General features: G+C 37.8%; 1 protein-coding gene across 4 annotated transcripts in view; it reads left to right on the forward strand.

The window, feature by feature from the left end:
• The first annotated feature begins 6,148 nt into the window (after positions 1–6,148).
• Positions 6,149–21,514, forward strand: part of OLA1 (Obg like ATPase 1) — a 110,393-nt gene continuing 95,027 nt past the window's right edge. Inside the window, exons 1-4 of one of the 4 annotated variants that reach the window (XM_069020635.1) lie at positions 6,149–6,204; positions 6,432–6,634; positions 18,120–18,220; positions 19,888–20,031. In XM_069020635.1, coding sequence (XP_068876736.1) covers positions 18,120–18,220; positions 19,888–20,031 — 245 coding nt within the window. In that variant the 5' untranslated portion in view covers positions 6,149–6,204; positions 6,432–6,634. Of the gene's footprint in view, positions 6,205–6,431; positions 6,635–17,805; positions 17,886–18,119; positions 18,221–19,887; positions 20,032–21,514 lie in introns of those variants that run through there. The other 3 variants (XM_069020636.1, XM_069020634.1, XM_069020638.1) reach the window with 3 other exon arrangements.

A 21,514-nucleotide genomic window follows, 5' to 3' on the forward strand; every position in this document is an offset into this window, starting at 1 on the left:
CTAATGGTGTGCAAAAACCTGCAGTATCTGGAATTTTGCAGCTCCAAGACCAAAATTTTACAAACACTAATTCTTTGCAGATGGTGCCTTACCGTACTTACAAGTGTGAGTGTCTGCACGCTCACATGTGTAACTGCATAAGGGAAAGGGAGGGGATTTCTGTAAATAAACTGCTTAAAAAGAAAACCAAATAGTCAAACTAACAGCTTGGTAGTTTGATATTAAATTGCCTATTGTTACAGTATTTTTCAAATAGCTGTTACCATAACAACATATTTTTTCTTTAAATTTTTGTAGCTGTTTGGAAAAAAAATTCTTGCCAGAGTTCTTCCATAATAGCTTCCATTAATAGCACTGTCTTCTGTTGGGGAGGCTGGCGCTGATGTCTCCTGCTGTCACAAGTCACTCACACATCTAGCAGATGTTTTGCTTGATAAGGCCAATTTGAGCTTTATAGAACACGTTGTGGTTTTTCATCCATCCCCAAAGAGCAAATATCAGTTAGGATGAGATTCCAAACGGATCATTTGCTAGAAGACAAGGCACATGATACCTGTCAGCAGAATGTGACCCACCCCTGAAAAACTATCTCAGACTGAACTGTGAAGATTCTCCTATAACATAGCAATAGTGTACCAAGCACCAAGAGACAAACCTTGGAGCCATACATATAACAAGAACAAAAAAAAAAAAAGAAAAGGGGAAAGAGGGAGAAAGGAGGTAAAAATCCTTTAGGAGGCCAGTATTTTTCTCCAATTCTATAGCACATATATTACTAAATTCTTAATGTAAATGCTATAGATGAAAGGGTTTTATCTGTATCAAACAAAAGTAAAAACCATTGGAAAAAGTGAAAGAAAAGGAATCCACTTTTAAACATTGATGCAGCCCCAGCAACACTGGCAATTTTATTTTGGATTCAAGTAATTTGCATGACTAAGAAAGAATCGCTGTTCTAGCCCCTCTACACACTTGAATGTGGCAAACATGTCCGGATTATTATATTTAATCATTTGTCTGCTAATACCATCTTGTTTCTGGAAACAGAGACAAAACTATTTATTTTTGCAAGGCTTATTTTATAATCAGATTTTTTATTTTATAATCAGCTAGGACCATATTTTAGTGTAAGTTGTTTGAGTCTTTTTTAAAGCATTTAGCACAGAATAAGAGAAGGTTCCATGAAATATTTGAATGCTATATAAAATTTCTCAGAGGAGGAGAAAATATTAGTATTTGTTATTTCTATGTTAATTACCTGGATCAAAATGAGTGGCAGCTAGCCAGCCCATAGGGCATGCTACTTTTCTAGAGAAGGTGTGCAACTGTGTCCATCCAGATGTGTGCATATGTGTGCACCTGTGTTTTCTTTGTACTAGCTAAATAGAATATTTAAAAATCTTTAAAAGTAAAAAGCGTTGCTAAACAGTGTACTTTAATTTCTGTACTCTTTTACATAAAGCTACATTCACAAGAGGAGTTTAAATTAATTCCAGATAGGACATTCCACATTTGTACTGGTGTGAATGACATTGCAAAACAAAGTGGTTATCTGGTCATAAGGCTCCAATGAGACTACTGCCACAACATGAAATCTTCTGTTTAGTTTGTGAAGGTATAAAACATTTCAGTGAACCTGAAGACAGCAGTGTTGAAAACAGCATCACAAATCCTGTTGCTCTGTTTAAAATTCTGAATAGGTAGGGTGAAGTTCAGATTATTTTTTTCAGTGTGTAGCTGAAAATATTTCTGTAAGTAAATTATTTCCCCCCACATTTCAGTGTATTTAAAAACATACACACATGGATTTATTTCCACTTTTAGGAATGCTAGTTCCAGTTTTAAGAATGCAACAAGTCCAGCATCAGTCTGTCTGCTGGAGTTTCTGGTTTAGCAACAGAACTGTATCGGGTTCAACTAACACATTTTGATCACACATGATTTCACATAAAAAGGTGAAAGTGGTACTACAGATGCCTGCAGTTTGATTGATAATGTTAAGAATGTTCATCCATACGTTGTCCATTAGATTTGCTTGGCTGAAGTGAGGTTACTCAGCCTGAGATCATTTCATACAGGCAACAAATCTGAAGTTTTGGAATCAAGTGACAAGTACTACATGCTCCTCTTTTATGCTCCGTATTGGTTGGATGTGAATGTAAAAAGTGTTAATGGGATGCATTAAATTTATTAACAACAAAAGTCTCTTGCATTCACACCACTCTGCTGTAACTAGGATCAAGAAGACAAGCTTTAAACAAAAAGAGCTTTCATACCCTGCTCCAGGAGTGTGACCAGTCATGGTAGGTTGCTCTTGGGCTCATAACTACTGAGATGACTTTTGAAATGGGCACTATTTGAACTTCTGAGCATGGTCTATAATCTTGCTTAATAATTACATCAACTATGACAGTTTAATTCAGTGTAGGTATCTAAAACTATTCCTGAAATTAATAATAAGCATGCTTTATATCTTATGCATGTTAAAAGGTATAAGACAAGTCTCATCATGGAACTTAAAGATTTTAACATGACCTTTCAAATAGTCCAACCATTTAAAACAATTATATAACTTTTTTTCGCCAATTTTTAAAACAAAAAATGTTTCTTTGTATTTATAGGGTTGAATATAGTTAAGTGACCTCTACAAAAACTTCCTCTTTGAAGTGTTCTCTGAAGAGATCTTCAAGGAAGTTGAGTGCCTCAGATTGTGATTGTGTAAGGTTTTGATGCTAGAAAATTGTTTAACAAACGGCTCCAAAATATTGAGATTTTGATTAATAACATACAGTGTCATGGTATTTAAATAATATAAAGTTTGAAATCTAACATGTGGTAGAAGAGTATGTGTTCCACATGGTTAGGAGAATGGGAATGGGGGCATACCAATATCTGAGCAGGAGGGAAATAGTTCTACAAAGCCAATTAAACTATTGTTTAGGAATATATTAAACTGTCGTCTCTACTTGCGCCAGAATTTTTCCCCTAAATTCATGGTTGAAGAGGATGTTTCTTCAGCAGAATAGGGAGTTGGGGATACTGTTGCTTTGTTTTTCAAATGTACATACTGTATGACTCTGCAGAACCCTGGATTTGGTTAACATTGACTTCTCAGCAGAGAACAGTTTTGGAATATTAGCCTAATTTCTTAGTATAGTAATATGTGAATAATACAACTCAGGGAATCTAGTTGAGTGTAACAGTCTTGAAGAGCAATGCTCACACTGAAATCAGTCTTAGGGCCTCAGAACCTTTCACTGTAGTTAAATTCCTATAGAGTTTCATACTCTTCTCAATGCTGAGTACTCATAAAAGAGTACTCTGCCAAAAGTTTTACTCTGTCTAAGGAAGTACTACTGTATTTGGAGTCTTTCCAATGACAGGACTTGAACTAATGTTAAGAGATGCTGTACTAGCCTACACTGAGGGGTTAACTTAAAAATCCCACCTCATTTATACCCTCATTACCACTAAATTAGGATCACATCTAATCCCATAGTAATTATATATTCTATATATTCTCACTCTAGAGTGAGATCTGATGTTTGCATACAAGTATTTATTTTACTAAGTGAAAAGGAGAAAAAGACCTACCCAACTCTGGCAGCATACATCTATACCCCATTTGCATATATACCTTTTAAATTCTAAACCAGAAAAATTTTGTAACTTTAATTTCCATTTTGGGGTAAGACAAAAGGGATTTTAAAAAAGGCAAAAACATTGGTTTTGTTTTTTAAATTAATTACAGGAGCAAAATGCAAATTGAGTAACTATTTGATGTGAATACATTAACATGAGAATATTCAAGTTGCCATTTACCATGCCATTACAATGCTGCAACTGTCCAGACATAACACTGTTGGAAGATGAAGTGTACCTGCAATTCTTATTGATGCCAACATTTCTGTGTTGTTTTTAATGGTTGGAAGTAGTGGGTAGCCACAGAGATGTACAGTGGAAAATATTCATAACCTATATTTCTGAGCAGTTTTGCATTCGATCTATCAGTTTGAAGGAAGTACTTCCAAATGCAGTTCTCTCTTAGTGATGGGAAATGGTTGCAATATGAATATGTTTTCAGCAGTGCACTATGTAAAATGGACAATGAAACTAAAGTTATTCTGTCTTCAGATCAATGTAGGCATTAATCTTAAAAATGTGAAGAAAATAGCTCATTCAGCAAGCCCTACTAATTATGTCTAGCCTGCATTTGTAAATTGTTTAATTGTGGATTGGTATTAGTAAATATCAAGGATTATTTTGCAGTTGTTGGAATCAACATTAAAAATAGTCTCAATTTAATCTCTTTCAGAAGAGTTGAAGCTAAATGTTACAAAACTAAAATGTAAATAGTGAATAAGAGTCTTATAGGCAAATTATTATCTAATGACTGGAATCTAACTTCAGAATCATTACAGAACTTCTTTTTTAGTGTTCATTCACCCCACCACGGATATAATTTAATAAAGATTTTAAAAGGACATTTTAATAAGCAGGAGTATGACAAATCTTTGTGAGTTAGGGTTTTGAGACTGTAGATTACCATCTTTAATCTCAGCTAAACAGAAGATAGTCTCTTAGGATTCTTAAGCACAAATACATTTTATTTAGGTTTTTTTTCCCTAAATATTTTTCCTGGGTGAATTTCCAATCTGTTGATGCACATACCTACCACAGCTCACAGTCTGTTGCAATTTCAAATTTCAAAACTAAGTAGGCTGGTATTTCTTCAGTCAGTAATGCTGAAAGGTGCATACTGAAAAGGAGGAAACCCCTAAAAGCATTAAAATATCAAGTATTTTCAAAATGCTTAACACATGCAGTCTTCAGGAGTTACAGAAATTTAAAACTGCAGTACCGAAGTTGCTGACAAAATGCTTTTACTAGTGAGCTCTTTGTCATGTATGGGAAGGCTAATCAAAGTCTGAGGCAGCCTTGTTGTTCAAATTTCGTCTTTTCAAAAGACTGGTCTCTGAGATACTGAGGCATCGGATTTTCACCTGATGGATTGTTGATGAGGCTTCACAACCAAATCCTCACGATGTGTGAGTTACAGAGCTGGTTCTAGGCAAGTTCAAGTTAAGCTATTTGTATCCATGTCACTTTGGATGTGTCTTGTTTTGTGAGCAATTAAAAAATATAGGTCATGTTTTGTACTCTGGAGATATTGCTGTTTGTGATTCTCTCAAAATTTAAACATTTTGCATGCCTCAGACCACTTGCAGGGTAAATGGAGTCCCCTGCTGAGTAGCTAATAAGGGAACTCACACTTTCAAGAAAAGTGTGTCTAATAGCAGGGGATTACTATAAATCTCCTGGTTTGATGTACACCCTCACTTAAATGTTATGGGAGTGGCTTCGGTATCCTACAGCTTCTGCATCCCACTTGTAGCTGCAGCCAGGCATATTTACAAATTCATTGAAGGCAGAAATTTTTAAAGAGGAGTTATCAGCTCTCCTTAGAGATACCAAAAATCAAAAATTAAGCAATCAGTTTACCTTTCTTCCCTCCTTCAGAATGCTACACATGCTTATTGTTTTCAAGTTGAGGTGACAGCTCTGGAGGATTTTTGAGTTCTGTGATAGTTGAATATGGACTGCATATATATTTATTTGACTTTAAGTAGAGAAAGTAAAAGAAGTAAAACTACTTTTGAAATTAATTTATAAACTCAGTGCATTGCATATGTTGGATACTAGACAGTATTGATATGAAACTGACCTCTGAAGTAAGAAAAAAGTCCAACCAGAAAAATATTTATTTGGTAAATATAATGATTGCATTTGTTCATGTTATAGTCTTGGACATAGCATCTCCCAGGCACTGTTTGTGATTCACAGACTACTGATTATTTCCAAAGGAATCTCTGGAAATTTTCAGAAAAACTAAGTTCATCCACAGAACATCACTTGTGCAATTAATGGTTTTCACTAATTTTGTAGTTTCCTGAACACTAGAGAAGCTTCCTAGATTTTCTTTTCTAGGCCAAAGATCTCTCGAGCTTTGTCTGTTTCCTGAAAGCCCTTGCTTGGGTGTTTCTAAGACAGCTTGATGTTCCTCAGCTGGACAGAAGGCATTCAAGCAGGTGCTAAGTGTAATAAGGCTAGGTAAGAGAGCAATTGTGTTTAATTGCCTCACTCCTCTCCTAGCTTTGGGAAGTGGATAGTGCATCATGATTACTCTGCTGTTTGTACTTTCAGGTACAGACTGGGGAGGTGGCTGGGATTTGTATATAATGTAAACAACATGTTCTTTTTATTAAATCTGTCTATTAAAGATAGTTTTTGTGGCTAGCACAGCTGTCAGTCTGACAGCAGACATAGCTTCAGTTCTGTGGAGGTTATTTACCCCGCTGTGTTACCACAGCAGTGAAGTGAATACAGGTACTGCTGACCATCATTCTTTCCTGACTGAATGCTGTTCTTAGGCATTTTGTGCTTCACAGTACACCTCTCCAGAAAAGTGGGAATCTTAAGCTCAAAAGACTCCTGAGGCAAATAGTATTTCAGTCTCATTGAAATCCAGTGAGGCACCAAGCACTGAACAAAAACCCCACAGAAATTACAGAAGAAATAACAGGAGAGACTTGAAATCACCTGAATCAATAGGAGTTCTTACTCTGCCTTGCAGGTAGGTGGGTTCTCAAATATTGCTGCTGCTGTTGCTAATTTCCTTGAATATGTGATCCATGAGACTGAAAGTGAACCGATAGGATGTCTTCTGTGTTGCCACACATGAATAACTCAAAAATATGCAGAAGATATAGGCACAGTATGTTACTGGTTTCCCATGAGGAAGTCTGAGCTGGTAAGCGTATTGAGGTTTCTGTTGGGTGGACTTTCAGTGACTCAGAATCTTCCTTGATTATTGAATGCCTTTAAAAGTAGCCTGTGTTTCACTGGGACCATGCAGCAAACATTAGCCAACATGAGAAGTGTCACAGTTAATTGTAGTGAAAATGGTTAACTTTATCTCAGATTCATCTGTGAAGTGATCTGGATTTTTATTCAGTGAAACATGAAATGAATGTGTGAGCCCCTGTTTTTGTTCTGAAGTACACTTCCTTCATTTTTAGCTTATTTTTTACAATGCGAATCTTTCTATTTTCTGTGTATTTTAATTATTCTTTTGCTTTGAAAACGACATGGTTTGTCTCTTTGCATAGCAAAATTAAGAATGTCATCATGACATTCTTAAATTGGGGAATTAGGGAAAACAACTTGGATACATTGAAACATTTTATAACTTTTGTTTTCTGTAATAGAAATTGAGGTTGATAGGGACAGTAGTCACCTACTATTTCTGCTAGTACTACTCTGAAACAAAGAATGATGAGGACTGGAACTTGCAGATTCAGAAAGGGCAAGTATGTTTCCATTCTAAGAGTTAAGAAAAGAGAAGCAATCATTCAAGTTATTATTTAATGATGGATTGAAACTTGCATTTGAGAAATGACTTCATAATTTATCCCAGATAAAATGAAAAGAGAAGTACCTTTTACCTGGAAGATAAAAAAATAGTAATACTATTCTCAACCATCTACTTAAGAAAATTGGGTATAAATTGACATAAATTGGTTATTGAAGCAGAGGTAACACTAAAACTGTGACTGATTCTATTAAGTCTTCTCCCACTTTGTGCTGCAAAACAATCTTATCTTCTTATTAGAATGGTTGGAGACAGCTCTGTGAGTGACTGTAGATTTCTTTTCCAAAATCTGTAAATGTTTCAGATGCATCTGTCAGGCCATACACCAGTTACATGTTAACATTAGCCAAAAATAATGACACTTCATTGTTACTGAACTAACATAACACAGCTATTCAAACTTGGCCACCTACCTATGCATTCCAATCTACAAAACACTGTGAGGGAAGAAAACTGAAGTGGGATCATCATTTGGCACATACATATCATAAATTAGCAATCTTCCCAAGGCTTTTCACTGAACCAGCAGTGCAGCTAAATAGCTGTCACGGAGGCACCATGTTCACATTGTAAGTGAATGGCGTAAGAAGAAATCATTAATACAAACATTATTAAACAGTCACTGATTCTTTGGAAGATAAACTGAGAAGGACATAAAAGCATTCTTAGCTGTATCAAGGCACTGAAGTAAGGAGTGTCAATTATTGAAAGCTGCTTGAGTCAGGACCCCGAGCGAAGCATAAATGCATGAGAACCTTTTTCCACCTGCTGAGGAGCTTGGCTGCCTGTGCTCAGGGTAGGACTGTCACCTGGGATCAGGTGCTGTGAACAGACCTGTGAGAGAGTCTCACTGGGGACTTGTCTGTGCTTGAGAGCTATGTTTACACTCAGGTGTGAGGTTGTAGGTGTGCCACCCCCTAGTTCTGTCACCTTTTGTGAAGATCATGTGGTCTGATATCCAGTCTATTTTCACTTGGCTACGTGGCTCGACAAAACACACCTGTTTTGTCACTACTGATTTTTCTGGCAGTGAATGATTTGTGGCTAATTTTGGTTGTCATTGCCAAACCTGCTTTGCTCTTTTTGCTTGGGTATTATGGGGAAGCTGTTCCCACTGGTCTTGCTGTCACCCTTTGTGCCTGGTTGGAATTCTGTGGGTAGCTCACCTGCTCCAGGCCACCGGCTGCCCTGGTGAGAAGGGGACAGTGTTTCCAGCCCCTGGGTGGTGAGCTGGAGCCATCAATTGGGGCATTTCATGTTTGGCTTCCTTAGAGAACTTAAAGGAATTTTGATACTTGTATTTCAAATGGAAGGAAACAGGACACATAGGAACCAAGTTTTCTCTAATTAATACCATAAGACCCATTTATTTTGGTGGGAGAGACTGTAGTCAATTGTAAATACCATTATAAATGTTTTTGGAAATGTTTTGCAAGCCTCTCCAGATCTTTAAGCTTTCCATCTGTTATCCAAAATGAAACACTAATGGATATAATTTTACAGAGTATGTTAAAATAAAAAGTAATGCTGAAATCATTGACATACTTGGTAAGTGTTTTGTGATTAACATTTTGCCCCCTTTGAAATCACTAAAGCACTTTGTGGACTAAGTTACTGTGCCACTACTATCAAATGAGGTAGGAAATATTTTATAATATTTTGATTCCTGTTTTTACCCCAACTTACATTATGGCATATTAAAGATTTCCATTGTTCAAATCGGTGAACTGAGGTTTAACTTGAAATGTTTTTATACTTTTGGTTTTCATCATGTATTTGACATAACTCAAATGTAACTAATTAGTACTGGAGTACAACTTTTCTTTTATCATGTTTTTGCAGATACATATTTAAAACACTTATTCTGATTACTTGTTTATTATGATATGCTGCTTCGAATTAAAATGTTGGCTTGTTTTAATAAGAACTCCAAAATCTGTTCATGCATCTTTCATGTAAAAGGCCTAACAAGAATTCTGTTAGTCCCATAACATAGTGGTATTGCTGTAAACATTACAAAGGGTTTACGTTTTTACCATTTTTAAAAAAGATGTTCAGTACTAATACTTATTCCTCAACTTCAGTATCTCTTTGAAACCACTATCCTGAAAAGTAGATAATGTTTGAAAGAAGGGAAATTATTAATGCACAGCAGCATAGTCATCAATAGGCTACAAAATACGCTTTAAAAATCATGCTTTTACAAACATGGCACAAACTCTGCTGTAGCACTGTATGCTCTAAAAGCTGCAGATATATTTTAGAAAACACTGATGAAGCCATTACTGCTTCATGCATTTGTTCATAGTATATATCATTATTCAAGAAATTTAAGAACCATAATGATGGAAAATCACACAGAAAGAAAAGGAACATGGACTTTATCAGAAACAAGGGCTACATTTTTATTCAAGAGGCCCATAATGATGGAAAATCACAGTGAAAGGCAGAGACGAAACAGGGATCCCATAAAGGGACTGACACACCACAGTGGCACAAGTAGTAGAACCATCATAGCAAGTGGATAAAAATAAAGAAAACAAAGTTAACTAGAGAAGAGCTGGATTCAGAAATGAAGCAGAAAACAGAAACAAATCACAGTAAATGCTGAAGATTAATTTCAAAGAATCTGCTGAGAATGAGTGCAGAGACAAGTTCCATCAATATTAATGAAACTGAAATAGAACTCCAAATGACCATGAGTACAAAATGGCACACAAAGCATTTTCTTTTAAATAGGTTGGAGATTAGATCATAAGACCTTCCCAAAAATGAGCAGAATACACAAAAGATGTTATTGTGGGAAAAATGATAAACAATCACAATGTAATTAATATTTCTGTAGTTCTTTTTTAAGATTTATCAGCACGCGCATTTATTATAAAAGGATTCGTAGAGGAGATATTTAGGAAAATAAGCAGAGAAGAGTATTTTTTCATGTCCAATGTCCTACAAATATCTTAAAGGGATCTTGTATAACTTCAAGTAGCAGTCTTTGACTCTTTTTTTTAAAGCCGTCTAAAAAAGCTAGACACCTCAAATCCTTAATAATATATTCCACTTTAAGTGTATATAATGCGTAAGGAAATATTACTGCCTGCCTTGAAGTGAAAAAAGAATAACTGTTATAGGTAACTTGATGGTCAAAGCTCTGTGCATTCAGGAAATAAACTTTTCTTCCTAAATTACTTAAGCTGCCCACTCGTATTGGACAGCCATGAGCACAGGCCATGGGGCTTTCAGAGATTCCCGTATTCTTGACATTAAAATTTTTGCCCCACCAGCTGACAACTGTATTCACTTCTCATCAGATAGCCTATGGTTAGAAACAAGGGGTCACACTTTAAAAACCTGATTTCTAAAAAAGACCAACACAAATGTGTAATTTCTCAGATGATGTTGTCAGGAGTCCTGTAAATTGTGACTGGCATGTCAAATATTGTAAAATCCTTAGCACAAGAGCAGAGCAAGTGAGTACCTTTTCTGATAAAGATTGCTCTTCCCTGTGAATGTTCATTGTGACAGGCAAAATTTCAGTGTCACAAAGAGAGAGAGATACAATCAATCTGTTTCACTTACGTAAAAAAATTAAACTATTAAAGGTTTTTTCATCTGTCACAAGAGTTGCCACATCTTTCTTCTCATAGCAGGTCACTGATGTTATTTCAGTGCCTTCCCACAGCTGGTCAGCAGTAGTTCTTCCCCACTTCAGGGTTCTCAATGCACTTGCCAATGCGCAAACCTTTCTTTTACATTGTAGTACAGATATGATGATCTAAATAAAGCTATTGAGAGGAATAAAAATACTTTGTAAGGCAAAGTTTTGGTTTAAAAGGGAGACTGGGATAAAAATACTGGAATAAGTGTAAAAAAAGATGTAGATTAGGTTTGGCAGAAAAATAGTTATTTGTGGTAGGCCATGCTCTTGTGCTTCTTCAGTGGGGCAGGAATTACATCGTGGCAGCCAGCAGTTAAACTCTGGCTGAAAATCCCTCTCCAGAATTTATTTGGGTTCTGAAATCCCTAGTGAAATCTGTGTCCAAGCATTCATGCTTAATTCAACCTTTGGTTGCACCCACAAAAGTATTACAACTGTGAGGCAACAGAATTTCTATGATCATGTGTTATTTCTTAACACGGTGATAGTAATTTTACAATTTGATAAGTAATTTCGTAGTGTTTGGAATAGGATTTCATTGTTTTTCCAGAACTCCTCTGCAGAGGTGTTCTCAAGCTTTGGCTGCTCACCAAGCACTTCTGGCATGCCCAGTCCTGTTCTGCTGTGTACATCCTCCAGACCAGCAACTAGCAGGGCAGGACAGTGATCTCTTCCTGATACTGATGTGAATGTAACATTATCACATCGTTTTGGACAACAGGGCATGGGATACACTGGGAAGCTGACTGCTAAACAGGTTTGTATTGGGAGCATTGGCACCTGACCAGTTGTTGCCAGATGACGGTGGGTGACAAGGTACCTTTAGAGATGAGGACTGCCAGGGTCTCTGCAATTGTTGTGGATTCTTGGTTTATGCTGGCACCACTAAGAGTGTGCATATACAAGTTGTTTCCTAAGTTAAAATATGGCAAATCCCACATTTACAGATGAGTGTACTGCACAGTTGAGAATAGAAAGGTAGGAACAACTTTGCAAGTAAATTATGGGGAAAACATTGGCATTGAGTGGAGCTTTGCTGAGCTTCTAAGTTCTTCCGAATAGAGAATTATGAAATTACAAAGTAGCTAAGAGGTCCTCTCCTGAATGCACAAGTGAGGGATAATTGCATTGTGACCTTTTTCTTATAAATAAGAACACTACCACGAAATTAAAGAAAAATAATATATATGTGATCTGAGTTTTTAAATTGATTTCTATTGGATTTTTGTAATGTAGTAGCTGAGTTATGAGGAAGAAATTACTGGATTCTTATTATAACCACAAGACTGCAATATCAGCAGTATGCTGTTAGTATTTACATGTAAACTGAAGCATTGTACAGAATAAATCTCCATTGTACTTACAGAGGTCACTGCAATCCTAATGTAGAACAGAAACTGTCACCCCACCTTCTCTGGGCCTGCAATGTTTCTGAATTGGACTGAGGTATACACTTACCTGTTCATGCTAAACAGTGTACCTTCATGAGGAAAAACTAGCTGACTGCAGTGGTAAACTCTTGAAATTTTCCTATGCAAACCCATCTTGAAGATGTAGTCTATATTCCTGTTACCATCTCTCTGTGTGCATAGGGGTGATGCGCTTTGGGGCTTTCATTCACAAGCCCAGAGGAACGTGTCCCACCCCCTTTCTGTGCACCAGGCTCCACATCCAGCAATACATGCAATTTTTGTGAGCACTTTGGATGACCTCCTAAAGGTTGCAGATTTTCCAGAGTGTAAAGAATTCTTTGATATTTTGCAAATAGTGTCCTAACTGTTTCCCATAAGTAACTCTTTTTCTAGGCCTCTAGAAATGTAGATGACTACTATTAATCCCTTTTATCAGAACTTTTCAGGTTATAAAATACTTTACAATCTGAGTTAAGAAGTAGAACAAATATAATATGGAAAAAATTTAAAAGACTTCCAGAATTGCTGCATGATGTCCTTCAATATTTTGTTTGGTTTTCATTTTACAGTAATTTTGCAAATCTGTAGTGTATAAAATGTATCATTATCACCTAACTAACGTAGTTTATTAGGTATCTCATTTTTTTCTTCCATCAAAACAGAATGTATCTTATCAGGCTAAAATATAACTGCTCAATCTGCATTAGATCCAGGATGAGGTGTGTGGCTTTTTTCCTGAGATCATGTTTTTAAGTTGAACTATCCAGATCTCTCTATACATTTTTCTACTGTGTTCAACATATGAAGTCATTCTATCTATCCTAAGACGTTACATCACAAACATTTTTGTGCCCTAGAAGAGAAAGATGAAATGTCTTTGAAATCCAGCAAGAGTCTACTATTCCTGCATAGACATTTAACAGCACACAGTTAAAAATCTAGACTAAATGCCAAAACTTACATTATTTTATCCTTTGATGTTGTAACTCCAAACTTGTACCTCACAAGTAGAGTTTAGAGACATTTACAGAAAAGTAATTTCATTTTCCCTAAGGTTTCTTTCTTGCTGGTGTCTCCCAGGCTGCTGAACATAGCTCAAAGATTGCAAAAAACTGATTCAAGAATAAGTCCTATTGTGGGTTTATTCCTAGTCAGCGTTCTTGCAGGGTGGGCTGGTTTGGATTTTTTGTTTGCTTTCTTTTTTTAAAGTACACAGGTATAGTCCAAATTCAGAGACAGAAGTCTCCCTACTTGTAAATTAGAGGATCTTTCATGTTCAGTAATACCCTTTAAGGCACTAGAAGTATTTAATACTTATGTTCCTTTTTCATAGTTTGCTGTTCAGCTGTCAAGCATCTTGATTAAGACACAATTCAGTGCTGCCATCTACAACACTAAATAAAGTGAAATCAACATATTTTCTTAGACCACTACCATTCCTTTTCTTTTAACAGTTCTTTCATGTCATATGGTTTATTTGTTGAAAAAATAAATGGTCATGCTAGAATGGTCGTAGCCTTTGGAGGCCTAGAAAAAGCCTAGTATTGCTCACCTCATGATCAGTCCCTATTTAATTTTTTTTCTCTGTTTTTATTAGTATAAATAATAAAAATATTTTTATTTTATAGTGGTACTCTCATTTTGCTAAGGTACTGAAATGTTCAAAGTAGACGTTGAACTGAACGGAAATTGAACTGAAATTTTATTAGTTCACTGGTAATTTGTCCTACTATAGAACCTCTCTCTTCTTGGCTTTCTCTCTTCTTGTGAGCAAATCTCTTTCACTATTCTCACTATGAAGATTTCAGTATGCATTATGCCTGTTAGTGGCATTGTCCATGTTAAAGCTATGAAATTCAGCTGATATATCCAGAGTTATGATGTAGAAATATTAATAATATGTGGCAGATCAGACTGTTCTGCACTAGCACTACATGCTTCTAGACTGACAAAGTCTGGGATACTGCAGAAAGGAGTGAGAGAGATGCTCTATGCCACCACACCAATCCTGACCATCTTTGGAGCTGCACTACCACCATTAACAATCTGATACCATTAAAACCAGGACAGTTATCACAATACAGAAGAATGAAAATGCGTAAATATAAAATGCAAGGGGGAGTAAGAATATAGGTGTATAAAGAATGGGGCAAGGTTAGATTGTCTATGAAATTAGCCGAATCCACAGCTAAAAGAACAAACACTATTGAACCCTACCAAATATAATGTTTTAAAATATTGTATTCAAGCACGGTTCAGCTGTGTGATGAGTACCTTTAAACTTCACAGAACTCGATGAACACCATTTAGTTTAGACCATGCCCTTGAGCAGTGTTTCTTTTTAGTACCGAGTGTATGTATTACTAGGAGTCATCTGGCTCCCTTCAAGTGGCAGGGACCCAGGTAATTCCGAGCTGGGGTGTACAAAAGCAGCTGTGTTCTTCTCACCCCTGGGCTGCGCTGAGTATTACCTGGTCACAGCAAGGATCAGGGGCTCTGTCTTTATTCTTTCAGTTCTACAAAACCACTTATTTTTGCAGTTAACAGTGACTTTGCTGTAAATATATGTTCTGGGCAGCAGAAAGCAAAGACTATGTTGGTGGCAGAAACAAACTGATTGTTTTATTACTGTCCTTTAAACATTGTTTTTAATCAGGTAGAGTTGCTCCAGGGCTGTTTGGCTTCTGCACATGATCCAGCTGTACAAAAAGCTGTATTTGTGCAGTACTTCAGTGTTGGAGAGTTGACATGGAGATGATTGCTCTCTAGATGTTTGTGTTTTTTTTCTGTTAAACTTATAAAACACATTTTGTATGTAATATGGTCAAGATGATTACGGTTTAAACTATGTATGCCAGTTTAAAATGAGGCTTTCACCATTATGACAGATTTGGATAGAAACATTCAGCCAAATAAGGCAAACCTTGACTTTAAAAGCAACTTGAAATCAAAAGCATATAAGATGAAGTGTTACATGGCCGTGAGTCGTTTTCTAGCTGAAGGGATCAAATGCTTTGAAGTCCTGTATCTGCATTTAGGGAAGTGGCCATGCTAACAGTAAATTAGATATAGGGACGATGGAGGGGGTGGGAGGGAAGGGGAGAAGGGTGCCATTATTACAGTATGTTGAATAGAGAGCGTAAATTAAAAACTTGTATTCAAACTTGCACACTTTCGTACACACATCACTGACTTTGGTACCATATGTAGTCACACTGAAGTACAGCCACAAAAGTAGGCAGGGATTTTAATTTCTTTTTCTCTTCCAGTTCAGCTGTTTTCCCCAACAGCTAAAACGAAAATTACACCTACAGCAGGCTTTATTATTTGTGTATGTATATACACACACTTATACACTCCTTTACTTCATGTATCAAACTGCTTATGCCTTATACATATATTGTGCTTATAACTGGTAAGTTAAATATTTTTATTTTAAGAAGACAGTCAAGAAGTTTATCTACTGAGAGCTATTGTGAGAGCTATCTGAGAGCTCAGATTGGACAACAAAATCGTCTGACAAAATGTTTGGATTGTGGGAAAATCTAATAAGCAGAAAAGCTCTCCAAAAGTAGTCTTTCAGAAAGTTTGTGGCCTTATTAATAGAGCTAGGCAAATCCATCCTGTGCTGTTGCTGTGAAACAGTCTTGCAAATCACTACTGTCAGGACAAGTAAAGTGTCTTGAGCTTTAGAAGGGTGGAAAACGGTGGTGTTTTTATTTGTTCCTGAAAAGGAAACTAAATTCGGTTACTGAAGTTTGTAATTTATAGATGTGAAGGATTCAGGGTCTGTGCTGAATTTATTTATAAATTATTTCTGTTAATTTCAATATTACTGAATGTTTGGTGTAGTAATACATTAGTAATACATTTATTCAACAGCTAAGTAACTGTATCTTAATCTGAAGTAGATATACTTTTTTTCCCTCTTAAGTGTATAGTGATAGATTTTAAGACAGTAGAAAGACCACGAAAATATATTACTATCAAGAACTGTTATTATCACTATACTAATAGAAAAACTCTGAAATGATACAGCATTCTCTTCCTCAATATTATTGTTGCAAAAATCTCATGTCACTAAAATATAGAAGTTTTAACAGACATTTTTTATGTATAATTTCAAATTAAGCTAAATAGAAGTGTCCTTTCTTTAAAAAAAAATTAAAAATATGTTCAATATTATATTCCTTTTACTGTGATAGAGATGATATATATCTGATGATACTCTCACCTTGACTCCTTCACTCTGGTGTTTTTCAAGTTTTGAGAATTTTATCTTATGGACTTAAAATAGGGCATGCCATAAGAATAGTTTTTACTGCCTTCTCTCCTTCAATTTTCTTAGCAGGCAACACTTGATGGTGCCTGTCTTTAATGGTTCAGAGAAGCAGAGCCTGAGTTAAAGAAAATGTCTAATTTTTTTGAAGAGTCCTGATCTGACTTCTGTAACATTCTGCAATTAATTTTTTATAGATTCTAAATTTTTCATCTTTTCTTCATGACCTCTCTATTTTATTCCTAGATTATTTATTTTCTATGTAAATTGTTATAAATAAATCACAACATATTTACAAGGGTCTCCTCCTGACCACACACCTTTTTATCTAGATAAGCACGAACAAAAATCTAGTGGTGTGCCTAAGCATCAGTGCTCCTTTGAATTCAAAAAGCACATGGCACTTCTCTGGGCATTGGGTGTTTCACCCTCCCAGTGCTTCCTGCTCTGGTGCAGGATTGATGGGTGGGCAAACAGAAGACCAGGACCTTAGCCTGGAGAAGAGGAGGCTGGGGGTGACCTTATCACTCTCTACAACTCCCAGGAAGGAGGTTGTAGCTTGGTGGGAGTCAGCCTCTTCTCAGAGGCACCCAGTGACAGGATTAGAGGACATGGTCTTCAGCTGTGCCAGAGGAGGTTTAGGCTGGACATTAGGAGGGATTTATTCACAGAAAGAGCGATCAGATATCGGAATGGGCTGCCCAGGAGGTGGTGGAGTCACCGTCCCCTGAGGTGTTTAAGGAAAGACTGGATGCAGCACTCAGTACCATGATCTAGTTTACCAGGTGCTTGGTCATACGTTGGACGCGATGATCTCAGAGGTCTTTTCCAACCTCACTGGTTCTGTGATTTGCGCGCAGCGTTCCTGCGGCCGCCCGGCCGTTCCGCCGCTGCCACCCGCGGGCGGCGCGGGCTCGGCCGTGCCGGGCTCGGGCTGTGCTGGCACTGCCGGGGGCGGGCCCGGGGTTCCCCCGCCCTCCCGGCGCGACCTTTCCCCCCGCGGCGCCCCCGCCAATGGCCGCGCCTCGCCCCGCCCCTTCCGCCGGCGCATCCGCGTGCGAGGGGCCGCTCGCGCTTGTTGCTCCGAGGCGGCTCCGCGCCGAGGTGAGCTGGGGCCTCGGCCACAGCCGGGACCGCCCGCCCCGGCCGCGGGGAGCCCCGCACCATCCCCGGCCGCCGCCGCGGCCCCGGCGGCCGCCGCCGCGCGGGTGTCTCTCCTCGGCCTTCTGGAGGCGGAGGCCCCGGCTGGGCCGCTGCGCCGTGCCGGGAGGGGACGGGGCGTGGAGGGTGCGCGAGGGTGTCGCGGGGAGCTCAGTGTGCCCTCCTCTGTGCTTGCAGATGCCCCCGAAAAAGGGAGGCGACGGGGTTAAGTCGCACCCGATTATCGGAAGGTTCGGGACGTCCCTGAAGATCGGGATCGTCGGGCTGCCGAACGTGGGGTAGGTGTTCGGGGACGGGCAGGGAGGCTCCTCGCTCTCCCCGCGTTCGCCCCTGCGCCGGGCAGGGACCTGAGGCGCTGTCTGGGCGCAGAAAGGTGCGGATGCGAGCTCAGGGACACAAGTCTTACTGCTCAGTGATGGACTTCTATCTTTAGCTGGAACTACTTGCAGGTGGAGCGACGCAAAACTGGCAGCGATAGGCAGGTGTGTACGAGTCTGGACAAGATTATAGGGAAGGAAAAGTCTTAGTAATTGCTGAGTTTCTTAAAACACTATGTCCTTTGTATTTCCTTATTTCCACTGTCGTGTTTGTGTAATGCATGTTTTCATGCAAATACTTAGGCACCCATGAACAACAAATTCCTTTTATATTTTGGGATGATGTGCACAGGAAGGGGTTAATTATTCCGTGTCATTGGCAGTGAAGAGGACTTTCTTGAAACTTCTTCAGAGTTTGTAGTGAGACAAGCCTAAGTGACAGTTTGGAAGAGATGCTGAAACGTTAATCATTGATTTCTGTCATGCTTGTCATCTGTAGTTATGGCTCCTCACAGGAGCTGTACTTGAAAAGGAGGATGAATTGATTGCCTGGAAGATACACATGTGAAACCTCTTGGTATTAACTCGTGTATCCTGTTTACTAAGAGAGGGTCTCAGCATTCTCAGACTTTAAATCTTTAACAAATTAGAGGACAAACCTTTGTGCACGTCTTAAAGCTGGAAGCATTGCTTTCTTATTTTTTTTATTATAATTTATTTTATTTTTCAGGGTGTAGCTAAGACGTACGCCATAAAGGAAATAATTAGCTGTAGCATTGTATGGCATGTCAATGGGGATAAATAGCATTTTCAGTTACGTTATGATGTAACTTTCAAAGAAAACTGTTAGTGGCTTTTGAGCATGTTGGCTGTATGCAGAGCAGCTCTGAAAAACACAACAACCTGAATATTTATGGTAGAAGATTTGGGAGTTAATAAATCAAGAATTGCTCTTTTGGTTTAATAAATGCCAGCTACCAAAGTGATCTGCCTCTTGGTTTAAGGGAAAGTGTTCTTTTTTTTCCCCTGGTAGTGTACTTTTTTCCACTGATATTTAACAAGGATGAAAATAGTTCGGTAAGGTACAAGTGTATCTTCATATGAACAAAAGATTACTTGTAATTGATTAACTGATGTGGTTTGCTTTCTGTGCCGCTTTTTTTCTCTTTTTATTGTTGACTTTTATTGCTTAGATACTGAAATTGTGTTACAATGTAAATAAATCTGAAGGAACAATACCTTTGTGGAATGGGTGAGTCATGGCAAAACTAGTTCAAAGAAAAGTTTCAAGCATCCTTATGGGTGTCTCACTGTTCTTGAGGAAAATGAGAAATGGCCAGTAGGGCTGTGCATTGCTTTTGACTTAATTTTTTTTTTGCTAGCATGTGTGTGCAATATACGTACTTAGGGGAATTTTAAAGGGTAGGGGAGAGAGGTAACATCATTGGGTTTCAGTGGGGCATTACAGATAAGTGTGTCTTCTGCTGTAATCAGGGGAATGGTCGCTGCTGTTGAAGTAAAGAGAAAGCTCAGTATCACTTTGGGTTAGAATAAGATCTGGTTTTATCCAGTACTTTTAAATGCTTCTGAATTGAACTACTTAAAGAATGTGTGTATTTCGTTTATAGGAAATCAACGTTTTTCAATGTGTTAACGAAGAGTCAAGCGGCAGCAGAAAATTTTCCATTCTGTACTATCGATCCAAATGAGAGTCGAGTACCTGTGCCAGATGACAGATTTGACTTCCTGTGCCAGTATCACAAACCTCCGAGGTAACTCAGATTCTTAATATTTTTCTTCAGTTAGGCAGCTGAAGCAGTATTAGTGAACCAAAACTTTTCATAAAAATTTAATGCAAATATAATATCGACAAGTTTGTTATTGACATCTGTTTTAGAATATGAAATTATATGTCTACCTGTATTATACCTTTCCCATGCCCCCAGTATGACCTTTATTGTATGAGAATGATAAATGTAGGAGCTGTCAGTCATTGCTCAGCACCATTTGGTGATTGGTGTTCCTGTCTTTGAAGATGGTTGCTCCCAGGTGACTGGGAGGATCTTCTGAAGAGGTTTGAAAAGTGAACAGTAGTGGACGTACCTAACGTGTCTAAGGTTGCTAATTTGTAAGATTTCCACCCTATACTTTGTATCATTCAGAATATTGTATGCGCTGTAGGGAGCTAAACAAATATCTGTCATTATCCCTGCATTCTCAGTTATTTGGCAATAAGTTTTATGGGCAGTCTTTTTTGTCCCCGATTTTCTCTCCTTTTAATAGGCTCTGCTACTTGTTCTGTGGTATATTCAAGGATATTCCTACACTACATCTCTCCTGATTCTTTCATTGTTCTAGGAGTGTATTAATTTTGTCACATCAATTTTTTTGCTGTTGACTGTGTCTGTAATCTGCTCTGTATGTTCAATGTGGGAACTTTTTTTTGCTTGAACAGCAAAATTTAAGGTGCTTCCAGGAAACAGAAACTTATATAGGAACTTGTGACTCATTAATTTCAGTTTGCAGTTACTTGCAGAGGTATCTTGAATCAAGTGAGTGTACATAAATCATAGGGCAAACTAGCATGCACATATGCTTTTTTTTAACTCTTGGGCCTCAGTTTTAGAGCCAGATCTTACCCACAGTTAAAAAAGATTTATTAGTTGCTAATCAAAAAATCCATTTTCTAACCTAATTTTCAGGTCTAAACAAGCTGTTTCCGTCTGTAACTATTGTGCAGTTTTTAAATACTGCATTAATATGAAGCTATTTGTTTAGGTGGATTGTTATAACATGTTACCTTGTTTTTCCTGCTCAAGTCGGTGTTAGGTATGATGGTTACGGCATGGATCTTAAAAACTAAACTGAATTAGAGACAAAGTTTTGAGGCTGTTGACTGTGCAGAGATAATGGTGTGGCTTTGAAGTTTTGTTGGAAATTTTCTTCTAAATTGTATTATTAGTGCTGCTTTGGCCATGTCAAAAATCCCCTTTTCTTCTCACTTGGCTATGAATAGCTACTCTCAAATTAATAGTTGAAGTGACAAAGGGATTATTACCTCTCCCCTCACCCTGCCTTGGGTCATCTATCTTTACAAGGAGTGCTAAGATCGTAAATACCTCTATGTGTGTTCTCTGACTAGCAAATTCTCCTTCCCTCCACCCTTATCACTCTAAAATGTTAATGAAAATAGTATCTTTTTCTGAATCTGTATTCAGTAAATATACTGAGTTTGATAATAAGCTGGATAATCAG

Source organism: Aphelocoma coerulescens, chromosome 7 (assembly GCF_041296385.1).
Source record: "Aphelocoma coerulescens isolate FSJ_1873_10779 chromosome 7, UR_Acoe_1.0, whole genome shotgun sequence".
Classification (NCBI taxonomy): Eukaryota; Metazoa; Chordata; class Aves; order Passeriformes; family Corvidae; genus Aphelocoma; species Aphelocoma coerulescens.